The sequence below is a fragment of the Cuculus canorus genome, chromosome 6 (genome assembly GCF_017976375.1).
Source record: "Cuculus canorus isolate bCucCan1 chromosome 6, bCucCan1.pri, whole genome shotgun sequence".
NCBI lineage: Eukaryota > Metazoa > Chordata > Aves > Cuculiformes > Cuculidae > Cuculus > Cuculus canorus.
Window position 1 is genome coordinate 25,035,766 of NC_071406.1, and position 25,387 is coordinate 25,061,152.

General features: G+C 37.7%; 1 protein-coding gene across 7 annotated transcripts in view; it reads right to left on the bottom strand.

The window, feature by feature from the left end:
* PDE11A (phosphodiesterase 11A) overlaps positions 1-25,387 on the bottom strand; it is a 131,524-nt gene that overhangs the window by 74,936 nt on the left and 31,201 nt on the right. For all 7 annotated transcript variants that reach the window (XM_009555682.2, XM_054069344.1, XM_054069346.1 and 4 more), the window contains exons 3-5: positions 7,410-7,499; positions 5,210-5,350; positions 1,740-1,804 (exon numbers count right to left, since the gene is read on the bottom strand). In XM_009555682.2, coding sequence (XP_009553977.2) covers positions 1,740-1,804; positions 5,210-5,350; positions 7,410-7,499 — 296 coding nt within the window. The remainder of the gene's footprint in view (positions 1-1,739; positions 1,805-5,209; positions 5,351-7,409; positions 7,500-25,387) is intronic.

Below are 25,387 nucleotides of genomic sequence, written 5' to 3' on the forward strand. Positions count from 1 at the left end.
CTCAAGTCATGCTTCTGCTGGATCCAAATGCGACATCATATCTGCCAGTCTAACCTTGATCTTTGTAAAACCAACTTCATTCTCCACTGGGTGAAAAATGAAATAAAAAAGCAATAAATCTTTACATTAAGATGTACAGAAATAGACCTTCATAAATCTTAAAAAGGCTAGCTACCAGGTTGCATGTGTTTATTCAAATCTCAGACTAAAGTTAAAATAATCTTGACTTGACTACATGAACTAGCTACAATAAATTGCTTTTTGGTAACATCCTAATATAACTATGGTAACAAGAAATGAGCCAGCTTGGTTATCTTGACACCACTCTGCATTATTTTGACTAATCTGGCTCCAGATCAAGTTTGAGAAAAACAGCATTAACAACCACATCCCTTGATTCATACTCTTGTCCCCAAACAAAAGGAATGTATTTTCACCCATTTAATTTACTTAGGAAAGACCAACTGTTACTTGAAGATCTTTGTCAAAAGCAGTAACTTGCAGATGAATCAACAGATTATTTATCGATGTTTAAGACTTCCTAATTTTTATCACTTGCTTTACTTTTCCATTTGCCTCACCATCCCCATCTCTCAACTAGAAGATAAGGCATAGAAGATATGTAGCTTCTACCTCTTACTGTGTGCTCCTGGGCTCTGCTGCACATCTTAAAAATAACACTACTGATGGACTGATCTCACAGCATTACAGACATGAAAAGCATTAAGAATTACAACCTGCCATAATCCAATGTGCCATTCACCTTAATAAAGTGGTAGCTTCTTACGACACTAACAAGAAAGAAGGCAAATTAACCAAAAATATTTGTAAAAGCTGCTTACATGGCACAAAGTAATCTTCAAGTTTGCTAAACTGTGAATAGTAAGTTAGACAGAAGGCTGGGTTTATCATTATGACAGCCACCTGACATGGAAAAGTCTAATTCAGAACCAGTGTGAATTGATTTGCATAAAATGTCTATGATAATCACCGAGTTTGGGCCCTGAAAGATAGGAGAAACCTCCTCATAACAGCCCTGACTCTTCATCCACTTATTTGGTGTGTAGAACAGTTTTTGTTCACATTTATGTGAACTGTTACTAGCTACAATATTATGTAGAAATTAATACAGTAACCCCACATGGACAAAAAGTTCTATTACCGCTTACAATTAGCCCTTTATTAATGTTTAAATACATATCCTACTAAGAAAAACATATAATTCTATTTTGACTGGGCTCACAAACAAGATTTAATCACAAGAACAAAATTTCTAGGAAATACATGTTTTCTGAGATTTTTAGGCTTTCCAACTTGACAACGGGAGTAGAAATAAAAATTTACTGGAAGCCTTTCAACACAACTGCAAGGAGGCATTTTGTAACAGATCAACAAGCAATAGAAAATAACGTTGTGATTTTTAATTGAGCACTAACCATGCAAAACAACATGTGTGTTTCTCCATTAGTTCAACAATAAAATGTTATCAGCTATTTCCTGATTTCTTCTCTGAGACACTGACACAATGTTAGCACATATATATAAAAATATAGGCATGTATATTTATTCAAACAAGTCTCCATTTGAAGCAAGTGGGAGTCTCGTCCGAGTGAAAACTGTAGCCTCACACTTTTCAACCAAATTTACCTGAAGTTCCATAAGAAAATAAACCTAAGATCAAACAAATTTAAAACTATGTTAAAAATAATTTATTACCCAAAGAAGACATAAGCACTAACCTGTTGTCTGTATCAGCACTGCATTTTGGAGATAACAGCTCAAAGGATTTTGTAAATTTCACCACCTGTCACAAAAAAAAGTAACAGAATTGTTAAGATGAATAAATATGCAAGAAAAGAGTAATGTAGGGTCCCTATGTATAAACTGTATTTTTATTCAATGGTCTTATAATGAAAGGTCAATCTGTATTCCCCCAAAGAAGATTTCATGTTCAAAATACACACTGTGCACAGTTCACAAACAAACAATATAAAATAAAATTATACCTTTAGATTCCTTTATGAAACTATTTTCTGCAACAGAAAATGCTTCCCTTCAAGAGCCTTTGCAACAGGAATCACAGAACTTTACCTAAACTTCATTTTTTTTTTTAATATAGGAAAATAAACAGAGACACCCATTTTTCACTACTAATTGCAATTAACATTCCTTGAATAATAATATTCCTGCCAACAGCACATAAGTGAAACATTTTAAGGAGTGGCTAATGGGACACAGAACATGAGCAATGGGTTTGGATGCTGGTATGAGTCCCCATCTTCCACTTTGGTCTGTACTGTAACAGCTTTTCACGTGATGTACAAATAACGATATTTTAGACACAGCTCAACATAGAGTTACTCTCTGGAGGTGTATTTTGAAATATAGATTGAGCGTCCAAATGGGGAAATCAGGAAATTAATTTTTGCCATTTGTAAAAATGACCAAGTGGGTGGCAAGATGTCATTCTCCTGCTACAAATTAACCTAAGATTTATGGCTGTTTACAAGAAGTTTCAGCTTAACAGAATACCTTCGCTGTCAACATTTCGGAATGAGAACTCATTGTCGGTGGTTTGGAAAAAAGCCTCCATGTGCAAAGGTAGAAACAGCATCAAGAGCAGAAATATCAAGTGAACAATGACACCCACAGCCTGCTACTAGCACAACGTACTGTTGTGTGAAAAATATACTTGCAAACATAGTGGCATTTCATAAGAATGTGGTAGTACTCTATATTGTAATTATGAAATCAGTGTGTGGGGCCTAGAAAGAGAACATAAACTAGAAACATTAAAATTCTGTAACAGAGATAACAAATGCAAATCTCAGTCTTGCTTTTATGAATAGTAGTGTAATTTAGGGGACACTCTACTGAAAGTACTTAATTTTTATTAGTTTAAATGAAATTAGAATCGTGTCTTTCCTCCAGGAAAGAAAATAATGATTTTATTTCTGCCAAACACACAAACTTATGACTCTGTTGCTGATAATCATTTAGACTTGTCACAGCCCAGCAACTAGTAATCAATTACAGAGCCAGTGAATCCAAAGATACTTGGATAGAAAAAAGAATGACATTACAAGTGACATTTTTATCCTTCAAACACTTCTAACATCAGTAGAAAGGAGGATAGGTAGTGCTGAATAGCCTGAAAACACTGAAGGGAGCTACCAATATAAAGGCAGTCACTTATTTTACTACTAATAACAATGGTCATAAAAATCTTAAACATTTTTTAAGAGGCTTTCACTACCCATGAATGGCATTACTACGAAGTCCCAGCGAAAGCCCATGTCAAAGCTGTGCTTGAAATTCAGCTCTTGAGAAACACTTTCATATAGCTTACATCCATCTGTTCAACTTAGCAGAGCTCTGCAATGAAATAATTATTCCTTGGTCAAGTGGACAGAACAATAGTAAAAGACAAACATACATCATTAATGATGAAAGTCATATTTTCCCTTCACCCGCTCAAAGCAAAAGCTTCTTCCTGTCACAAGAACAAGTATGCAACTACCCAGACATTTTTAGGCAAATGTGTCTTTTCCAACAGATTTTCTGTTAGCTCAGGGAAAAATTACTGGTTCAAAACAAGAGGACTTATCTTTTTACAGTATTTTCATCATTTAGGAACTGAGACTGGTTCTCATTATTTATTTTGGAAAGTATTAAAGAAACTTGTTAAAATGTGCAAACATAGCTACTCCCAGACATAACCCTGCAAACAGCTAGAGCGAGTAGAAGACTTCCAGGAACAAACAAATCCCATGGAGTAGTGGCCACAAAAAGTAGCTGAGAAAACTCAGTGGTGCAGGTTCAGTTCTTACTGTCTTACTGTTCTTCCACACTAAAATACAATCTCCCCCCACTAATGAGCAGTTCAGAAGCTGACAACTGTGAAGACAACAATTAGATTGCTGAAAAGACCACCGAGTTGCTGAATACACAGGATGGTCAGCTAACTAATGCTCAATAAGTTTATTTTTACCTGTTATTTCTGAGAGACCTGTAGTCTGATTAAAGATGTAACATCTCAGACACTAAAATAGTAGCTACATAAGTATTTCAATTTGCAATTTAAACAACGATAACAGATGCAAAAGTATGAATACTAGAAATGTCAGCAAAGAAGCCTGATATTTGCTGGAATGTATGCAGAAAAGTTTAGTTCTAAAAATGAGCATTAAAGTTTTGCTTGATGATACAACCGTTTCTGGTTCTGAAATTGGTTGCAAGCACTACTTGTTTAATACAGCATTAGTCTGGAAACATTAGTGAGATCATAAATTCCAAGTAAATATAAATGAAGCTACAGAGAGAATTTTTGTTTCCTTTTAGTGGCTATACTATGAAAGAAAGGAACTGAGCAAATAAATACTTGATAACAAATCAGGTCATTTTTCTTTTTTAAGCACCTTGCTTCTCAGTTAAGCTATCCTGGCTGCTCTGCAGTGAGCATTAATTCTATGACATAAACAACTGATAATCACAGCACATCAGCTGGATCATACCACTGATCATTAGATCCATCAGCAACCTACAGACATTCCATTAAATGCCTTCAAATGACAAGAAGGAATCATAAACGTACCTTCCTGTTTCCACTTGAAAAAGTGGCTATACTGCATTCGGCTGGAATAGAGTTAGTTTTCTTCATAGCAGCTTGTATGGCGATATACTTTAGATTTGTGATGAAAACAGTGTTGATAACACAGGGATGTGTTTTATTATTACTGAACAATACTTACACAGCATCAGGGCCTTCTCTGCCCTCTCAGTGTGTAGGTTGAGGGGTGCACAATAGACTGGGAGGGGACACAGACAATAGCAGTTGACCCCAGCTGACCAAAGGGATATCCCATGCCATATGATGTCACGCTCAGCAACAAAAACTGTGAGAAGGAGGAGGAACTGGGGCACTTTAAAGAGTTATAGCATTCGTCTTCCCAAATAAACATTACATGTGATAGAGCCCTTCCAACTCCATTCCCCATCCCCCTAGGGTAGGGCAATGCGCGAGCAGCTCTGTGGGGCTTAGCTGCCTATTGGTATTAAACTACATTGGTGGTATTGATAACGATTCAACCTGTACTATTTATGAATGATGTGCTGGAAGAATACTTGCTGTACAATACCTATCATACAATATAAAACATCTTCACCACTCAAATATTAGCCTTTCTACAGAACGTGCAGACATACTTACTGGTGATTCGATATCTTCCAGAAGTAATACTGAGCACCGTTCACATTTCAGCAGAGTTTGGGCCCGATGCATGATTTTCTTGACAATTTTCTCTAAGTCAGTCTGTTCCTCAAAGAGGTCATTCACTACCTCCAGTAAAGCCTGCACACAATGATAGAAAACTCTTGCATTGGCTGTAGAACAAATACATGGAGGACTGCAAAAGAGGCATAACCTCTGGGATTGATTTTAATAAGAGCAATCCATTGGAATCTGCATTTAAATAAAGTTCTTAATGATTATGGCAACAGACTTGGGGCAGGGATGTGTGAAGAAAGAAGTTAAATATTTCTTAGCTCACAACTGGGCACCATCCAGCTTCTAGAAAAAAAATGGCAGTCTTTCAAACTATTCAAACTACTGTGGTGCAAAAATGAAACCATGGCTGTAATGCAACTCTTTGAATACACAGTATGGATGGAATTACTTTATTTGCTATATTGAATCTGCTATTGTTTTGAATCCATTTTATTCATTTATTACCCATTTTCCATATTCTAAGCTAGAAAGAAAAAACAACACTCAAATACTTCCATTATCCAACAGCATTCTGATCCAATCTTTACAACTAACAACACGTCTGCAAAATGCAATGTTTTAAAATGAAGGGCTTTCCCCTTTCTTTAATCAACTTTAAAAATAATAAGCCATGTTCTTTCTTATCATGGGTCCAAAGAACTATGCTTTTTCCTTTATTCTGGTTTAAGGCACTGACACTAAAGAACACCATATAGGTAAGCTTATAAACATTAGCGGTCTTAGTTTTACTAACACAGTAGTCAGCAGCAAAACGTCGCTCACAGTGGAAAGTTCACAGTGGAAGTTGCCTCCATTGGTGTCCAGCTTTATAGGGAAGGCATAGTATGGGCTTGTCCATCAAGTGTTACTTGTCAACCAATTTCAACCATGGACCAGGCAAAACTCAAGACTACCAACAGATCAAAAATGCCAGTAAGTACAGGCCACCACATAGCTGTCAAATGACAATAATTGTTATGCCTCTCATGGCTGAAGCAGCAACAAGAAACAAAGAATCTGTATCTCTAATCTGATTTCCTGGTATGTCCAACAACCACTTTCTAATGGACAATGAGAATGTCCCTAACACTTCTCTGCTGAATGTCTGCCTCAGAAGATTAAATGCTGACTCTTCAGAAGTCCATCATTCTTCCCTGGGAATCTGCAGCAAATTTTAAGTCTCTAAGTATCAAACAATTATATCGCTTGAATATCAAGCAAAGAAAAAATTTAGGACAGAAAATCTTTTTTTTTTTCCCCCCAAGTGTCATCCACATCTCCATCCCAAAATATAGTGGTCTACTTAGACCTAGACAGACAAGCAACTCAGATGCTTCATGACCCTTAAATATATATACCATTAGAAAATGGCTGTTGTTAGTTTTCAAAGTAGTGGAAAGCATTTGTTTCTGTACATGGAAATCACCAAAATCCTCAATATACAAATGTCAGTACTCAATACACAGACTCACCCCACTGTGGTTTCCCCTGCTTTGTGAAGCAAGAATAGGTTCAACACTACCAGGGGTATTTCTACTGAAGCAGGAAAGGTGGTTAAAAAAAGAATGCCAAAAATTATAAAACCACCTCAAATTATTATTTTATTTCTTAAAGACCTCTCTGAGAAGTAAATAAATTGAGCTCAGTGTTATTTTCAGTTCTTTGGAGAATCCTGTTCCCACTCATTCATGAGTAATTACATAAGTAATGTATTGATGCAGACACGCTGTCAAAACCCTCCACATACAGGTTTTCTTTCTTGCTTGCCTTTATAAAGATATATCCACATCATTTGCACATGAATTGAGTATTGCAAATTCAGGATGGCAAAAGTTTGATCTTTTTGGAATTTTATGACTTTGAATCTCTGCCAAAGTAACTTTCTCTCCTGCACCATCTGTGTCACAAACACAATAGTTTCACCTCTACAAAACATGGAACTGACATCTGGAAACAATAACCACCACCACGAGCATACTCCCCTCCCCTGCTCTCTGCTTGCTGCCTCAGTCAAGGTAGTGATACGATGAAGAAGTATTTTTTTTAAATTAAACAGTTAAAACTGTCTGCTTTGTGTAGCTGGAATCTATGGGAACAAGAGACGAAGATTTGATATTGGTCCAATATACATTTTTTTACTTACCCTGCTTCTGTCATACTCCTTCCTTGAAGCTGCAAATAGTTGAGCATTGGATATGGCAATCCCACAGAATGGGAGATACATCTGCATCACCTAATATGAAAAGAAACTCCCAGTTGTTAAAAACAATTGCAATAGACACTCATGTTGCTAGCAAAGATGCCTATACTTCGGTGACATATCCTAGGAAGGTCTCAGTTCACTCACTTCCCAGTAGAACACTAAGCAAAACAAAATAATCAAGGGCAGGGCACATCAAATGGCTGGAGCGGAGACTAAATGGGTAGAAAAGAACAAATGCACTTGAGTTCCCAGGTGCCGGCAGCAAGGATCCTCTATAACTTGTCTGGAAAACTGCAGATTCTCAAGATTATAAAACGTCTGCTGAAGGCTACATGAGATTACAGCTTCCCCAGAAAAAGTAGTCTTTTATTTTTCTGGATTGTTTGAGTCACATTCCTGCTGATTTCTAGAGGATCTAGATCTTGGAAAATACCAGCAGGGTAGAACACAGCACATTGGTCCAAAACACAAACCTATCTCTATTTCCTTGTAATAGTACTAAATACTACTACCAAGTAAGGGATGGAGAACGGAGAAACCTCTATCCGAGAAAAATCTGATGTTCAGTGTAACTATGAATATCATAATGAGACAGGATACACTTTCACTTAATGGAAATAAATACTAGTATTTATTGACCCCACATTCAAATCTTTAGTCCCAAAAGTAACATGACTGCAGCAATGAAAAGCACACAGGAAGTTTATGAACCTTGACCCATCACAAAAACAGCTAGCAAAGTTACCTTTTTTTTTCCTGAGAAGAAAATAAGGTTTTGCAATATTGAAGAACAGTGCTCTTCAGACCCCAAATTCCAAGGCACTGACTCTATATAGAAATCAACGTGCATAAACCACTGGTTTATGAAATGTCAAGAGTCTGGAAATCTGCTGACTTCTATAATTCTTTTCAGTACTCAATCTAAATGTGTAAGGCGCAGTGCAACTGAGACACAAGCTGTTCAAGATAATCAGTAAAAGAAGTTAATATATACAGAACTATGAAGAAGAAACAAAACAAAGCTGTAAAAAAAACCCTTCAGGTAGAGAGGAACCACTCTGTTATAAGAGACAAATCAATTACTGCTGTTTGCCAAAGAACAACTGACAAAAATGCCTACTTGCTTTTACACTTTCTGAACAGTAAGGGTGACTGCTGCCTCAACTGGTTTTGGCAATAAACAATGAAGAAAGACATTTTCAATGGTAACTGAATTTAAAATAAGATTTTTTTTAACCAAAATGGCAGAACAGAGTAGAAAGCAGTTATCACATTCTGACTTTGAATTACAAATTTAAATCTGCAGTACTCAAGACTGCTTTACAAGCACCTCCAATACATTGATGCTATTATTGTTGACACTACCTGTATGGAGTAGCAATATTCAACTCTTTTCTGCCTCAGCCACATAATGGAAGGAGCTGGCACTGTTTTGTTAGATTCACTGCAAGGATTTTCCTTCCAAAGAAAACTCAGAGTTGAGGAAATGCCACATACCACCACAAGTTGGATACTTTTTTTCCTCCTTTTAATTGATAGGTATATAATTACTAACCTTCTGGTGCTCCAAGGTAAAAACATCAATGAACTATAAAGCACTGCAATGTTAGTTCCATTCCTGGTGATTATTGCTATTTTGCCTTAAATAGAAGGCTATAACTGATCTTCAGTATGTATATGCTTCAGTAATATAATATTGACTTTTAGTGACGACAAATAAATAGGGAAGATGACTTAATTATATTGAAAGGACAGAGTATTAAGCAGCAGGTGACAGGAAACAACATAGATAAATGACATTTCTTTTAATTTGCCTTGGCAAGACAAAATCTCGTTAAGAAGCAGCTGTTTTCTTTTCTCCTGTATGCTGTTCTTCCTGCAGCACTGAACAGTCCAGGACTGCCTGCCTCTACCAGCCAGCATCTGTACAGGTTTTACCAAATACTTTTATTACACAATGAAGTGGTTTTAGAGGAACCGCTGACACCTGGTCCAAAGGCTGAGTATGCAATATGATTCCCCTACACCAATGCACAAAATATTAGTGCAAAAACTCATGGAAAACCACCTAAAATACCCTTCTTAAGGACATAAAATATTTTCCCTTTGCTATACTGAAGGCTATTTAAAAAATAATTTTTGAAGCAAAATGAAGCATATCTGAGAGAAAATTTCCTTTCACATCTATTTTGAACTAATGACAGTAAAAAAGAAGATGAAGTAATGGGCACTGGTTCAATATCTCATCTTCTTGATTTCCAAGTACTATTAATTCTTTATGGGGTTATTTTATGTTAGGAGTATTAAAACAAAACTACCAAGAGAATGAACAAGATAAGTACTAGAGGCTTTAATATGCAATTATGCAATTACTTACATTTTCAGCTAGGTCCTGAAGATGACGTATCTTTTCTGCAAAACTACACCAGTAATACCAAATGACTGCCCTGACCACAGTTATTTTTAATCCCCAGAGAAGGATATATTATCTCTGCTTTAGTATCTCCACACATCTCCAAAACCGTATGCCTAAAGTTAGACCTTTAAATCCACAACACGAACTAAAGCAGTGGGTTGATATTTGGAAGTACAAAGCATACCGAAATTCTGCAGTATTAACTGTCAGGACAAGAAAGTTGTGATCTGTGCTTGTTTCAGTGGGGGTTTCTTATGGCATCAGTTCTGAAAGCCACACGAATCACACTAATTCTACCTTGGAATTCCAGAGGACAGTATTTCTTAAGTTTCCTCCTCATGATGACAAATTTTATAGGCTAAAAGTTCCTGGTTGCATAGTTATCAGCATCTGGACACCTACACTACAGCATCACAATGTCTTGAGATGTGCCAGTCATTTGCATTTTATCTGACTTTTCATGGATGCTGCAACATACTCAGAATACCTAAGTAAATAAGATGCTTATCAGTGTTCCTCTCAACCGCATAAAACAAGGTAAGGGTTTCTCTTATGATCTGGGCTTGGGTTTCACAACAACGTCATACATGATATAATATTTTTTACCATCAGGCACAGGCAGATCACCTCTGGCCAAGCTCTTACTCACAATGCCTGTTGTCAAGAAATATATATAATATTTTACAAGCAGTGGCTGAGGGAACTGACGTTGTTCAGCCTTGAGAAGAGGAGGCTGAGGGAAGACCTTCTTGCTCTCTACAACTACCTGAAAGGAGATTGTAGAGAGGAGGGAGCTGGCCTCTTCTCCCAAGTGACAGGGGACAGGACAAGGGGGAATGGCCTCAAGCATCAGTGGAGGTTCAGGCTGGACATCAGAAAAAAATTTTTCATAGGAGTCATCGGGCAGTGTCAGAGGCTGTCCAGGGAGGGAGTTGAGTCAACATCCCTGGAGGCGTTTAAAAGACAAGCAGACGAGGTGCTCAGGGACATGGTTTAGTGGCAGATAGGATTGGGTGGACTTGATCTAAGAGGTCTTTTCCAACCTAGTGATTCTATGATTCCCTTCACCGCACAGCCTGTGGGTGATGTTCCTTACTGAACTTGCAAACCCTTGCCTTGCTACCAAGAAAAGCCTCTATTGGTTCTTACTTAAAAAGTTCAAAACAAGGCTATTTAGGCATTTCATGGGGAAATAAGGTTTAAGATTTCTCTTGGCAAGAGAGTATTTAAGCCTTTAGTTTCCTAGCCTCAGTGTTATTTTACCCTCACAAATAGTACAAACTGCACAGCAACCACAAAAAGGCACAAAAATTACTCTTCTTACCCTATTTAGGAATATAGCTGTTCATACCTACAGATCTCAAGATGTCTTTTTTTTTATTTTAAATGACAGGTAACAATACAGACACGTAAGCACGAAGCTGCATGTATGCAGACCTGCAATGCATCAAGTTATTAGCTAATAGTGAAGAAGAGCCAGTGCTGCAATGGCAGCACACTACAGAGGTAAAATGCTGTCTTCGCACTTGCTGGCTGGAAAGCAGCCCTGAGTGCAGCTTCAGCTAAACGCATTGACATTTACACCGCTTCCCCTGCACGTGGCTTTGCCTGCACTAAGCATCCTTGGAGAGCATCCACTGCCCTAACTATTTGACAGATACAGTCTAACTCATGGTTTCTGACATTTTTCTCCAAGCATCCCCCTGCCAGTAGTCACAAAAGAATACAATTTTGATCTCTGACAGAAGGAAGAAGCCCCTCAGTAAGGCTTATTCACTCACGTTGGCACCAATGCTAGGTCAAGCTCTCAACAAATGCTTCTCTGGTTCAACCACTTTCTTTAGCAGCCACAGGAGTTACCTGTCTTTATACGGCTTGCTAGGGAGGCCTGTGGGGAAGGGAGCTAGTATAGGATTCCTAGAAAGGGAAAAAAAAAAGCCTCTTTAATGTAAATGTTTTTGCTATAGTTTAAACTTAAGTGTTTTGTCGCCATACTTAAAACTAAGTTGGGTTATCCAGCTGCCCTTTGAAACACTTTCCAAAGCATTAAACATAGGTTCAGAGAATGAAATATTCTACTGAATTCTGAAAATGGTAAACCAAAATCAACTGTAAAATGGTTAAGCCCAAGCATTCATCCAAACTCCATTAATTTCTGCCAGCTGTACAGTGTCTGGCTAACCACGCCTCTGGAAATCTGATCATCACCTAGGTTTGCAATTCTCAAATATTTTCCAAAATTATTTTTCCACTCCAAGCATGGGCAGAACAATTGCTCGGTAGAGACATCCTGTGAATTATGGGCATACAAATAATGCACATAGCTCTCACTTCTATCAGCAAAACTGCAGAGGCTCCTGGGCCAGTTTTCTATTGCCTCTGTCTATTCTTTATTTTTAAGTTTTCTTTTCCATGTTATGTTATAAAGATGTCCTAAATGCTCACAAACATAAGGCAGCATCTCTGTCTGATAAAGCTCACCAACTATGGAAGGTTTTGGTCGCTGTAAACAGCTTGAAAAGGACCATGGGAGCATTTCTTCAGCACTGACTCTAGGCTTGGCTGCCTCGTATAATTGCTGGCACACATTCAAACTAGGTAACTGCGTCACCAGACAGATTACAACAGACGCCTTCTGTAGGAGAAGACTTACTACAGTTTTAAAGACTGAATCCTATGTAGGTCGCTGTCTTCACAAGCCATGGCACTGGGAGACTATCATATGCAGGATTAAGGGGTAGGAAAGGGCAGGAGTGCAGCTTAAATGGGTTCAGCCTCAGCCTCCAACCCTTTTCCAGGTCTCCATCACTGCCCTTCATTTGCTACAGCACAAAGCCTGTGTTTTCTCTTTTCTGTTATACCCTTAAAGATGTTTAAACTAGAAAAACAAAGGAACATCTTTAATTTGATTTTAAATAATACATTTGCAAAACTGTTCATACAGTTAGAATTATACATATCTGCTAATCCTATTTCATTTTTCTGGCAGATATTTGGAGGTCTCTTGCCCCAGACACTTTACAGTTAAACAATATGCATGTCTGCCATTGCTAGCAAGACGTGAGCCTCAAAGAAATCGAAATAAGCCACAATGAATTATTCTGTCAAAATACACAGATATTTGCAGTGTCTATTAAACCTATTTTTGGCAATATTCTGTAAGACATATTTAAGCATTTTCGCGTTACATTGACTTTAGCACCTGGTATAAAGTGGGAAGGACCATAAATGACCATGCATGAAAAAAGCAGTGTGTAGTAGTAATATCCTCTTTAGAACAGTTTCCATGCAAAGCAACAGAGAATTTGCTGGAGGGAAACTCAACTATAAACCTAGACAATATTTTTCTTCGTAGGGTCTAAGGTCAGTAACCACTAAATTATGGACAAATAAAACCGAACATGATACTAAAGCAATGAACAATTTCTTAAACCACAAGAATGAACAAAAATGCTAATTCTAATTAGTTTCAAATGAAAGAAGCTTTTGAAAGACCACTACAAAGTACAGAAAAAAAATCTTTAACTGTTTTCTTAAGAAAACCATTCACAGAAAAGTGTGTTGAGCAATTGTGTTACCTCTCCTCATCTTCATTATGATGACAGTTTAAAGGAACAACAGCAGTAAAATAGCTGATCCAAATATTTCTGTCATCTACATCACTGTGAGCCTGCAGTAATGCCGCTGACATCTTAATTTGGATTTAGGTGGCTGTAGTTTAGAGGATATTGTCATCTAAAAATGTGGAAAGGCAGCTGATCCCTCGAGGATATTTTCATCAGCTCTGGCTGCATCAATTTCACAGAAGGCAGACTGACATTAAAATTTACTTTACCCTTTCCAGGCAGATGCCAGTCAGAAGAAGCTAGGCATAAATATTTACAGAATTTCTGTGGAACCACATAATTTGTAATACAGTCCAATTGGTCTGACATTCCCTGTTTCTCTAGATCTCTGTACTATGACTACCAGCATGTCCAAATCTCATGTCTTAGGATTTAAGAAGGTGTCAATAGAAACAGGAAAGGAATTGACCATATCTGTACAAAACTTTGAATCCTACCCATAATTTCAATTGCACCAAGTAAGAAAAATCAATGATGTCTGTTGGTAAGATCTAAAGCTACAGTTTTAGAGATAGTGATCTAAACTTGTGCTTCAATTTTCTATCTTTACTGTAAAAAAAAGGAAAAGAACACATATGGGGAAAAAATTGTCCAGCAAATAGTCAAATGTGCAACTTATGAAGATAAACAATGATTCAATATGCAATATTGAATATATACCAATTCTTGAATGCAAATGTGGGTTTATAGTTAAAAAAAGTCCACTTGTTTCTATCTTTAATCTTTGCCTGATAAATAACTTGAAGCACTTTTGAATTCAATTGTTTTTCCCAGGATCTTCACTAGACACCAAGAAAGAATCAGAGTATGGATGACAGTGTCGACCTTCAGGAGTCCGGTATTCCCTTCCAGCTTAAGTTAAGCTTTGGAAGGATAAACTTTGCCAGATCAGTTAGAAGTCAGTTAGGCATATTCCTGAACTAAAAGCTCCTGCTTTTCTTTACCTGGAATTCTCTCCAAAACAAGCAGCTTATGATAAGTGCTATTTTGTTACTTGCTGATTTCCTCCTTACGGCCTTCTCCATTAACTCTGCAATCAGGGAGATCAATATCATGAACTGTTTCCAGTTTAGGCTCACGAAATTTTGAAAACAAAAGCAAGTTAATAATTTGGATATTTCCCCAATTCCTTAAAACTTACAAATACATATTCTAAAACAATGATTTGACACACATTTTTGTCTGTACATATGGGATGTTAATCTCTTCAGCTGAAATTGTGGTAATTAACTGAGACAGTAAATTAGTGTCTTCCAAAACTGCCTTTTCAGCATGACTGATCAACAAAGCATCAGGAGAAGCACCGCGTTCTATATTAATGCACCTTTGAATTCTAAGACTGGGTGGGCTACAGCAGTCTGACTTGAAAAATTTTAGTCTTTCTCTGCTATAGACTTCCAAGGGGCTGACGAAAGTGTGTGGGCTGGTTTGGATGTGAGCCATACTTTTTCCACACATCATTGTGTCTCCTGCACTAATGACTCATACCTGCACATGCTGCTATCTGATTTCTAGGCGCAGTTATTTATAAACTGGAACTTCAGGGCCAAATCCTGGTAGTATAACTATACAGATCATGATTTACCTAAAGCACTCGTCTGTGAAGCCTAGACAATCTGGGTACACTGAATTCATTCTCTTTTCAGATACCATGAAAACTGAAAGCAGCTTCTCCCCCCCAAAAAATCCACATTTGAATTTTAGCGTGCAGACTGCTATGGATCTGTTGTGGTAAAGCACTACTTTTCACCTGGCTGTGAGATGAACACAACCACAGACCTCCAAGGTCTCCTGGACAGAGGAAAACATCCTATCATTTCCCACAGCAGGTACAGGAATTACTTGCCATACGGGCTGTTTACACCTGGAGAATTGCACGTTGCAGGTCACTGTAGACAAAAAAAATATATTTTATTCAAGCAAAACTACCATTGCCGAAGGTTATTATTACAGTCTTGACTGCAATATCTCACTCGCTGGTCACACAAGTATTCAAACCTTCACATTCAGTCTCTGCTTTCAGACACACTTCCGCAGTGCTTAGTCTTTTACTAGTTAAGACTGCAGAAGCATCAGCATTCGGTAGCAATTACATATCTTTTTCTCCTTGTTCTGCAATTGGCCGTGAAATGTTTTTACTACAGCCTCAGATGAGGACATTTATCTTCTTTTCTTTCTTCAGGGCAATTTGGTGAAAGGCACTGAAAAAAAAACCGGTTCAGAACACTGCCTAAATGACCTTTCTGAGAGCAGCATTATGAACCGTACAGTGAGTTACATCTTCAGAGAGGTAAAACAGTGTAAATTTTCAAAGATGTTAATCTTGCACCTAGTAAGAACACAGGGTCTGCCTCTTAATGCTGAAAATCTTATGACATTTTGAATCCTGGATTAAAGTGATTGTGAATCTAAACAAAGCTCTATTTAAAAGGAAAAAAAACCAAGTCTTTATATAGAAGATAAGGTATATAAGCAAGTTATTTACACAGACATCATTTTGCTTCCAGCAACACAAGGTTCTTCAAAACATATGCTTGTGTAGACATCATTGTATACCTCAGAAGAAAAAGAGTAAGGTATTAATATTAATATGGTTGTTGAATTGTAGACTGGAGAGCATTTGATTTCAGGCAGGCATGTTCAGAAATCAATACGCTACTGCCTTTTTTGGTGAAAATTTACTGATGTTAAGGGCTTACTTCTGCCTACACTGTTAACAGTTCAACCTGGGGTCAGATCATTTTAAATATTTGCAGAGCACCCAGCGAAACAAAGCTTCACTTCTAGTTGCAGCCTTTTAGTATTATAATTCATTCAGCCTTAGATTAATCTGTACTACTAAGTAGTAAAACACTTCACAAATTAGGTAAGGATTCTTCATCTTAAAGCTACAGAAATAATAGGAAAAAAGTCTGTCCTTGTCATCATACAAGCTATTCTTCCCTTATAGATATCTTTTTACATTATGCAAGAAAAGAGCAGTGGTCTTTATTTTAAATAGGATTTCAGTAGGCTTGCTCTTTTTTTGCCTCCAGCATTTAACTGCAAAAATTGTCATTAAACAAGCAATGAATACTAACCAAGGCGAGGCTGAATGATCAGAGAAGTACCCTGGGTCATACACCCTTGCTTCTTACAGTAGGATTATGACAGAGCTGTAAACAGAAACTCAAATTCAGCTCCCTGCACATCTACCCACATTTGCTCTCCTTCTGCTTTTATTCATTCTCTGTATAAGCTTAAATATTTCTCCCAATGTCCAGTGTTTTTATCTTAGCTACTTAAAAAAAACCCAAACCATCAGCGTTAGCTTCGGTTACCTTTCAACAGGCATTCAGTCTTATTGCAGTCCTTATGCCCACTCATCTTTTTCCATCTTTCCTGCCTCCTTCTAATTCTCGTTTATTCCTTTCTCAAAATTCTTATTTCCTATTCTGTCTCTGCTTAGAGAACAACCAATTTTAATTTAGCTATTGCTTCTCCAAAGGAAAAAAAAAAAAGGAATGTATCTTACTTTGTTTTTAATTAATCTGATGTGATTTTTTTTTAATAGTAAGAAATTGAATAGGTGAATTCTATATGCCAGTCTGTCAGTTGTCCTGAAATACTATATAGGCAGGTAAGCAGGATTTATTCTTGGTACTTTTTTCATGATGAATTTTTTACCAGTACCTATGTGACAGTGGATTTTATGGTGTTTCCAAAAATCTGAACTCAAAGCATAAACAGATTTCAGTGAAAAAGACCCATAGACGGTGCCAGTCCTATCAAATATAAAGTACCAAAGAGCCTTACATCCTTATACGAGTTGCCTGAGGCATCTAAATAAAGATCTTTCTGCTCCTTTTCTGTGCAAAGAGATTCTTGATTCTGAAAACAGTTCACTTTTAATTAGCAACACTAAATCTGATTTAAAATGCTGACTGGGGTTAAAAAAAAATGAACAAACACTGACACCCTCTTCAACCCCCTAAATCACACACTCTTTTTCATTCTTTTTCTCAGAGCTGCTGGCCTAGAACGGAAACAACCAGCCTTTTTTTTTCCATTGGCATTGCCACTCTTTCCTTCCCATCTATTCTTCTTTACGCCATGCAAAGACTACATCCATCCTGACACAGAAAAGAGGCTCCAGAGCATGCGGGTGTTTGACTTTATCCGCCTCCATCCACGTAGCTGCAGGCAACCTCTGCACCATCAGCACCTGCACTGTCTCACTGGTGGCAGAGCAGGGACACAGCTGTGCGGGCAGCCCACAGGGCACACGTGCACTACAGGGCACATTCCGGCTGGCCTGCAACACACACTGCAAACAAATCCACCCTCAGACCACACGTGGAAATGCCTTTACGGCCCTATAGACTGTCCTAGCAGGTCACAAGCCCTCACTGTTCTAAGGGACTGTTGTTTGTCACCTGTGTAGAGTAGCTTTACTCCTCTCCAAATACCCAGCTGTCTACTGAACAGCTGTAGGAAGGCAGACAATGGAATGGCATTCCATTAACAATACCAGCAGCAAACTGATACTTTGTAGGAACACACAAAATAAGGTTAAGTGCAAGAGAAATGTGGAAGGGCAGCAACCAGCCGTCTTATCCTTTGTGGATCTCTGAAGGCAAAAGTCAGGTCATGAACAGCAACCACAAACACTTCTGCAATTTCTAGAAACACGTGGGGAAATCGAAAGCGCAAGAGCTGGCAGAGGACTTGTTTCATTGAGAAGGAGCCATTACGAGATGATTAACCACAGATAGCAGGTTAGATCTAGTATTTATACTTGGATAGAGGTACTGAATTTTACACAGTGATGTCCTTTCTTTTTAGGCCCATTTAGCCCAATTATGAGTGTGTGTTGGTTTCATTGAAGGGAGAACTACAGTAAGGAAGCAAGCATTGTTTTGAAGCAGTGTTATTTTATATAAGGAGTGAATTTAAGTCTCATCATGTTGAGCCAAGCAGAAAAAAAGCAGGAAAATATTTTTTTGCTTTAAGTGCTAACCCTCTTTGAATTAGCCTTCAGATAAAAGCTTTCCTCTCATGTTACTCAGGGCTCTGTTACTTCTCACTATGATGTGCCCACAAATTTGTTATTTCTGCTTACAAACGTACGTACCACATAAGCACCTCTGTTTTGGGCTAAGACAAGTGCGTATCAGTTTGGGGGCATCTGCTGACCTAAGCTGTATGTTCCACAAAGCATCCTCATAGCTTCAAGTGACTGTCAAAAAATGAAGAGCCCAGTGATTAAAGCTACCAACTTCAAGGTTTAGACCAACACTTGACAATACCAATATGCACATTTAGAATGCACTTACTGTTCCATTAACCAATGAAAGGAAATTCACTCTCCTAGTTTTAGATATGGAAGAGTGTTGCGATTGTCTCCCCCTGTTTTAGGGTGTGAGTCATCTTGTATAAAAAGTCTCTTGATTTCAACTATACTGCAGTACACCACATTCATTTACTTCCAGCTGTGCGAAGTCTATAATCTGAGCATCTGAGAGCTCTTTGGATGTGAGCTGTTGCTCATTCATACAGTTGCTAATACAATTGTCTAATGGTATTGAACCCAATTATTTCTATTATCCCGTATAATACACAATACAATTGGGGTCCTAATTCAACAGCATTAAAAGGCACACAAAGAATAAAAACCTCATGTGCAAAACACATTGTATTTCTCACAAAGAGTAACTCACAGGAGTGCTCCCTGCAAATTAAGAGACAGATTTTTAGTTAAGGGGGACAAATTCTGACCTTTTCTTCTTCCAGTCACAACTCAAGAGACCACTAACACCTCCTCCTCTCCCTAAGTCATAGGAAAAGACGAATATAGGTGGAAAGCAGACATGCGTGCGTAAGAATTGCACGCATAATTGGATAGAAGAGTAGCACAGAGCATGTGGTGGCATTTGGAGCTCTTACAGACTGCAGAGACAGTTCAGAGAAGCTGCAATAAATTAGACTCACTGAGTTTGTTCTACCTCCTAAACATTGCAGTGATCTCGACAGTACCAAACAATCTTGAAAATTTAAAACAATGGCTCATTTCTCAACCTCCAGGCCTGAGTTCTTCTTACAATGCTTCTGCCAGGTACAACAGATTCTTATCTAAGGGCTGCAGATTTGAACAACACTGTGCTTGGTATGCTCTCCGGTGAGCAGAATTTACAAGTAGATAGGCTACTTACAATATATAATACAGCCACCTATAAAATGTTGTCCCCCACAAGTCTGGTGTGTTGCATAGTTCTGTTGCATAATACATTGAACAATTTCAACAGTAGTTTTAGTGACAACCTGATAGTGATATACCTATTTCTTTCACTAATTTTAAAAATGCAGAAATACATTCCAAAAAAACACACAGCTTGTTTTTGTTGTTTTGGCTTTTTTGTTTCTTGGGGTTTTTTTAAGTATTAAATCATAATGCATAAGGAAAACATGTAATATGTTTTTGACAGAAAGGAATCTTGACCACTGAATCAAGACCCTTCAACTAACATAAAATTGCATCAATGCAAATGCGAGAGGGATCTATTTACCGTTCTGTCCCTGGAAAGACTAGATCCGTCTTTTAGTCTAATGCTACTACCTTGTGATTACCTGAGCCAGGGCAATCTTCAACCCTAGTCTACATTTTAGAGGTGAAGAGTTTGCCACTTCTACAGTTTCTCAACTGCGACTACTATTCTGTACTTTTCCCTCTTCCCTTGATGTTTCCTTATTGTGGCCCTGAAAAATTTATAAGGCACGAAAATTAAATTCCATCAAAGCATCCACAAGGTCTACAGAAGTCTATTAAGAGGTCAGCAGACCATTTATTCATGACATCCAATCTGTCATTTTTTGTAATACTTCCTACTGCCTCTTTGGAGAAGCTGCCTCCTGCTCGCTGCCTGTACAGCACCTACCGTACTGGGGTCTTGGGCCCACGTGTGGGGCTTCTCTGTTAAAAAAACATGAATGTATGGACACATGAAATAAAGGCATACACTTTCAAAAAAGATAAACCTATCATGTGGCTAAAAAAAGGCAAGGATTCATCATCTCCTTAACGCTTGTACTGAAAATTTTGTCATTAGAATTACTACTCCTCCTGTTATTCCCTTGAAAGAATGTAAATGTCTACCTAAGTCATTTGACGTATTACATATAATTTCCTACAGATAAATCAGAACATAAAATAGAATTTCATTTAGGACTGTTCAAGAGCAGCACACATTTAATGATGACAAAAATCATGTCATATCTTTACTGACAGGTTTGGCCTGGACTTGTTGAGAGTGAGCACCTGAGAAGGATATGCATTGCTTCCCCCTGACCAGACCTCAATCTGGGTGCTGCCGTGATTAAAGCAACGCCAAGGCATGAACCCTGGATTCTGCATCTTTAGTGAACTGGTGAATGTAATCTAGAACATATTGTACCTGGAGCACTTTCTGGCATTCAAGAGACAGCTAAGAAACCCATACAGAGTCAGTGATTACATCTAAGCACAGAGTTAACTTCAGGACCTTCTTGCAGCAGTCCTCTGCAGGAGAGATGGTGACTAATAAAAATAGTTCAGAGAGCTAAGAAACAACACAGGATAAACTGGAGACTCTACCCAAGAAAGAATGGTATTATTTTAATTTCTACAGTTTAAATTGTTTAAACAAAAGAAGGATGTAAAAACACATTAGCTTCCATATCAGAACTATTACCTTTTATATTGCTCTTATAAGCAAATATAATATCCCAGAGCACTTGGACAACCTCGTTAAGCAGACCAATCTGTTTGTTTTATGGATTGCCTCTTTTTGACTATATAATCTCCCTCCATATCATGTACTTTCCCCTCAAACCCCAAATTTAACCGAGGGCAGGAGGCACTCTCATCTTTACCACACAAAAATCCCCAGATTTACGTCTCTGGAAGAGACATTAATGTTCTGGTAATCAAAGCTGTCAGCTACACTGAAAAAGCAAGAATGAAAAGGTGTCTTCCTGCAGATTTCATAAGGTTGTATGAAAGCTTGTTACCACTTGTCTGAACACTAACTGCTGCCGACAATTATGGCTGAGCGATGAGAAGTCAAAAATCACAATGTTATAAAAGTAAGCTTTTTTAAAACTGGAGTTCAAAGAACCAACTATCCCAAAAGATATTTGCACTTAGCATCCTGAAAAGTGCTTTCCAAAAGGCTTAGTACTGACCAAAACACAAGAAAAATTAAGACACATTTGTATCCTAACCTTACTTCCAAGAAGGCTGAACTGAATTAGTTATCATCAATTTTGCCTCTTAAAATGATAGAGGGGGAAGTAAACGTCTTACTAAAATTTTTGAGGCTTTGCCTATTTTTTCAAGACAATTTTTCAACAATTAAAGTTACCCTGTATACAAAGCTCAAGTGATATCGGGGTTGGTTTGTTGCTTCTTTGGTTGGTTTTTTTTTCCTCTCCCCTTCCTCCTTTTTTCTCCACATTACATTCCTTCTCCTTGCATATTTAAGGATATACAATGAGCCCTCAGTTATGCAACTAAGTAAATTCAGTTTATACAACTAAGTAAACTTATCTGTTCCTATCTGGAAATAATTTAGATGGATCATAGGATATTCTACACACTAGTATTCATTTCTACTGTTACCTGCAAGTGGAGATATTTGATGTTGTATGACAAACAGTGTCAGCCTAGGATAACCTCCAGTAGCAATTTTCATTGGTCTGAAATCTAGTAGTCCTTTGAACACACTGAAAGATATTGTGGAATGACCTTTTTTACTACCATGTTCAGTGTCAGAATGAGAACAGATACATTCTGAGCTCTACCAAACAGGTAATCTATTCAAACTCTTATCCCTTCCAGACACACCTATCTGCACAAAACATGGGGAGAAAATGGACATTAGCAAAAGGATAACAACAGGGTAAGAAAAAGAGAACATATGGAGTGAAGATAAGCTTCATCTACAGCACTGGAGTGTGTTGCCTTTTGCAAAAGGGATGATATAACTATTGAAGTTAGAGAAGAAAAATGAGTGTTTTAGAACAAACCATATGGACAGCACTGGGCTCCTCACAATATCTGCGACGTGTAGTCAGCCACGCGTATCCCAGCTCACAGCCAGACATCAGCGCTTCCTTTCCAGAACTTCAGTGTACAACAGGATGACAAAGACAATATTTTCAAAAATAGTTTGAAAAAAATATATTTTGAGTAGATGAAAAGAAAAAAAGGCAAAATTAAAAGAGTTTCTGCCCAAAGGAAAAAAAAAAATCAGCATGGAAACATTTACCTTAAACACCTAAATTGTGATAAAGCTATAAATAATAGAAAGATTCTCATTGGAAAACGTTCTGTTATTTTCAGCATCTGGCATAAGAAAAGGTTGTTCTATTTTTAATAACAGATGAAGCTGCCAAACCAAAGCTGCAGTGTATGCAGACACACTGGATAACTTCGTGGATGAAAAGGGAGGTAACCATAAGACTGTTTCTGAGTGAAGATGCCTGAAGTACACCTAAAGTCTTGTTTTTGATGTCTGAGTCCATTTTTGGATCCGATTAGCTCATCTTGTCACCTTCAGAATACTGAAAAGTAGGAGGCAAATAAGGTTTAAGAGTACACAACAGCAAAATATTGCTCATGAAGCAAACATAACCCACAGAAAACTCTGAATGCAGTTGTGCACGACTGCAATTACAGCAGTTACTAAATGTCTGAGTACTTCAATCTAAGTTAAATGATGCCTCAAATATTCACTCGTGGTAAGGATACGGATATCAAAATCAGCCTCGTGTGGTAGGACAGTCACAGACAAACTATGGAGCAAAAGAATCTCGATTTATCTTCCCATGTAAGCACATGGTTTTGGAGAACTAACTCTGTTTCTTCAGTATTGTGGGCTGAAAGGAGAGACCTCTGCACGTGTTGTCAGAATCAGATCAGAGAGTAAGTGAAATTAGGTTTATTAAGATTTTGACGTAATACAAACCAAAGGCGATGAGAAACTTCAAACACAACGCTGGTGCCATGATGCCTCGTATCCACTTGATGGCAGTGTGGACAGGCTGGTACCACTTGCATAACGAGACTCTGAGCACCGAACGGTTTCAATCCTCAAGTGGAAAACGCACATTTGACATAGAGAGCTGCAAACACTTGTAACCTTCTAAGACTGAAGTTGGGCTGCATTAATGTGGGGTAACGTCTATCGGAAAATATGGAAGAAGCATAAAGATGGGTAACTTGATCTATATTTAACACTTATAAAACATGCTGTCGTCTTTCAGTGCTAAAAAAGTACCAAAAATACCAGAAATGTTAAGCTAAAGGAAAGTCACAACTTATTTTTGAGATTCACTAATCTAGTTACATGTGCTTATATAGTATTATGTTATTAGCACGACCAAGTAGGAATGCAAGCCATTAGAGGGGGTCAGACCTCAGACCTTTTTAGAAAGCTATTTTACCGTCAGCCCGTTCTCGGGGCTTCTTTGTGCAACAGTGACTGCAAATGAAAGTGATAAGGTATCAGTATGCAGCTCTAATTAACACAACAGTACCGATCACGAGACCACAAATTTGAGTCTGCCAGTCAGGCAGAGACCCCTGTCCTCCAGGAAAAGCAGAATGCAGGATTGACTCGAAAAAATTAAATGTAAAGAGGAAAGTAAATGCAATAATTCCACTAAGAAAAGAAAACCAACACAGTTCCACTGCTGTAACTCTGCTACTGTAAAAGGTGCATTCAGATATACAACGTTCTGGTCATTTTTCCTCATACTCGCTTTCACAATCACATCTACATAAAATCACACTGCCTGATTAACTTCACATAAGAATTACAGCAACTATCCCAGAAAAGAAGGTTCTGTTTAAAACAGTATCTCATGCATATTTTCAACAGTTAAATATTTTCAACTTCAATATCCCATTCTACTACAAGCGTCTAACATCTAAACTAATCTTTTTATAGAAGCAAAAATAGGTCTTAATATCTGACTTGACATATCTATTATCATAAAGTCCACAAAACTGGCAGCAGATGCAAAACAGGCCATGCAAATTAAAATAAAATAAATTACAATCAATCCAAATTATTCATCTCTGGCTTAGTTTACACTAAAAAAAAAAGTCTAAAGATTTGGTGAAACAGTAATTGAAATATTTTGTTTTGATGTTCAGGACTTACTAATTTAGCATTATATCAGTGAGGAAGATGATCATCAAGCAGTTACTGGAAGAATTCATTTTATTGATTAACATATATTAAATCCTCCTTATTCATAGAGCACTTAGGCTTATTAAGTAAGTTTCTTACTATTCTCTTCCACTACTTCTACTCTGAAAGTGGAATTTACCTTTTAGAAAATATGTGAAAAGCTGTAATAGATTGAAGGAAAAAAAAAGGAAAAACCCCATCTGCTTTTATTCTTCCAAATGCAAACATCAATGCATCAACTTCAAACCGCATAAGACAGATAGCTGAGCACATGAAATGCTCATGCTCATTCCTACAGGTTCTTACGGTGGCTTACACTTTCTCACATCTGGAATCACATAATTATGGCCTCTGCTGCACGTGTACAGCAATTTCCCAGAAATTTCTTCAGAAAAATAAAAATGCTTTCATTTCTCTATGAACTGGTTTGGCTGGCAGCAACTCTTTCGTTTACCACTCAGTGTTCAGATTTTGTCAGATGTTCATGAGATCACACAGACATCACTTCTCTGCTTGTAAAGAAAATTATGGCCTCTACGTTGCATGCTTTTCCAAAGCTTCAATTAGATACAGAATTTTGTTGCCCCAATTTATGATTATATTAGTGAGAAGCTTCTTGCCGGCCTATTGGTCTGACAGTTCTGCAGGCAGACTTCAGTGTTT